General features: G+C 30.2%; 1 protein-coding gene across 1 annotated transcript; it reads right to left on the bottom strand.

Annotated features, from left to right (window-relative positions):
- Window positions 1-507: 507 nt before the first annotated feature.
- LOC124830274 (uncharacterized) lies at window positions 508-1,173 on the bottom strand. Its single transcript, XM_047303938.2, is given in 1 exon segment — window positions 508-1,173. A coding segment is annotated over 1 exon segment (666 nt).
- Between the last annotated feature and the right edge of the window lie 877 nt (window positions 1,174-2,050).

Genomic DNA, 2,050 nt, shown 5'->3' on the forward strand with positions numbered 1-2,050 from the left:
ATATATATATATATATATATATATATATATATTATATGGGGAATGATTTTATGTTTAATGTTTTAATGATTATGTATTATATTTTACTATTAATTGCAATAAAAATATAAAGTTAATAATACGTAGTTTTATATATAAATATTTTAATATTTTAATAATATTTTTATTATAATTAACTGTATATCAAAATTCAACTATTATTTTAGGACAAACATTGAGAATAAGACCATAATGGTAATACAAAAATGATAAAGGGGTTTGATTTAGCCAAATTATCTTGAAATATATATAATTTTAAAAACCAAAAGTTTAAATAATTTATAAGAGATTAATGTTTATACATTTTATTATATAAACAACTTTAATTTTTATACTAAAATACAACATTAGATGAAAAAAAAAGGGTTAAATATGTTTTTAGTCCCTAAACTATTGAGCGTTTCAGGTTTTCGTCCCTCCTTCAAAATAAGGTACAATTTTTTCCTCATTCTTTTCGAAACTTTGGTTTTAGTCCTCGAAAACTAACACTGTTAAAAATGTACTGACGTAGCTAACGGTAGACTGACACACAACTTTTTTTTCAAGTGTTTCACACATTTTCTCCCCTTCTCTCTTCCTTCCATCTTCTTCACATGGAATATCTAAATCCCAAATTTTGAAGATATTGTCAGCGAGTTGCTCCGTCTCATAAGAGGAAGAATCCAGATCAAGCCCAAAATCAATGGTTTTCTCCTCCTTCAGATTTTCATTATAAGTTGGCAAAAAAAGATTGAAAGATGGCAAGTTGGCACTCGTTTCATCATCTGGAATTTTATCAGTGCTTGTTTCTACTAGCATACTTAATGAGTTAACATTATACGTTGAAGACGACTCAGATAAACCTCTCCCGTCAGAAGTTGAAGATTGCTGATTAAGTTCCAAAGAAATACTTTCAGAACTGATACGGTGGGGAGGAATTTCTATGTCTTCTCTGAAAAATTTAGATTGGGAACTAATAATTTCTAATAAAGCACTTTTCAAAGGGACTCAATCAGTTTCTCAAATATCAGAAGAATCTTTAACTAGGCAGGAATCAGCCCAAGCGAGATCTTCCGGAGAAAGAAATTGATTCTGCCGAGGAGCTATTGAATTGGCAATGGCAGAAGAAACTGAAATAATTACTTGTGCCAACATTATTAGAGAGAACAAGTCTTTTATTTAGTTGCTTAAGACTCGCCTAATTTTGTGCCATTTTATGTTTTACGTGTGTAACTGCTATGCAGTAGTTAAATTCTGTTTTAAGGCTATTTATAAGCCTGACGTTACAGTAAAATAAACAAGTATTCTCCATACCTTTCTGAGTGTGAAATATACCATTGATATAACAATAAAAATGGTGCTTACACTGGGTCTTTAAATCTCGCAATATCTAAATATTCACTCCTATCTCTGCAAGTTTAAAGCATATCAGCTTTATAAAAATATTGTATGTGAGTAGTTGTTTGGCCCATCATATTTTGTAAATTCTTTTATAATATAAATTTTTTTATTACATTGTTTTCGTACTCAGTAGCTTGAGTTCATGAACACTTTCTTCCGGCCAGTAAAATTTTGGAGGTTATAATCAAGAAAATTAGTTCTCTATGTCCCCCAATATCTAGAAATGAAGATACAATATTCTGGGTGGAAGATGGAAGGAAGAGAGAGAGGGAGAAATGGTGAGAAACACTTGAAAAAAAATAGTGTGTCAGTCTACCGTTAGCCACGTCAACACATTTTTAACGGTGTTAGTTTTCGAGGACTAAAACCAAAGTTTCGAAAAGAATGAGGATCAAATTGTACCTTATTTTGAAAGAGGGACGAAAACCAGAAACGACCAATAGTTTAGGGACTAAAAATATATTTAACCCAAAAAAAAGTAAGAGAAAAGCTTTCGGTGCCTTAAGAAAAAAAAACAGAAAAAGGAATGACAGGAAAAATAGAAAAAAAATGGCAGGAATAAGGAGGGTGTTGGAATAAATAAATGTGTTGATAAAAGACTTAAATTTATGAGACTTTTGTTATTGTTACA

The sequence above is a fragment of the Vigna umbellata genome, chromosome 5 (assembly GCF_029865625.1).
Source record: "Vigna umbellata cultivar VRB3 chromosome 5, Vumbellata_1.0, whole genome shotgun sequence".
In the NCBI taxonomy this organism is placed as follows: Eukaryota; Viridiplantae; Streptophyta; class Magnoliopsida; order Fabales; family Fabaceae; genus Vigna; species Vigna umbellata.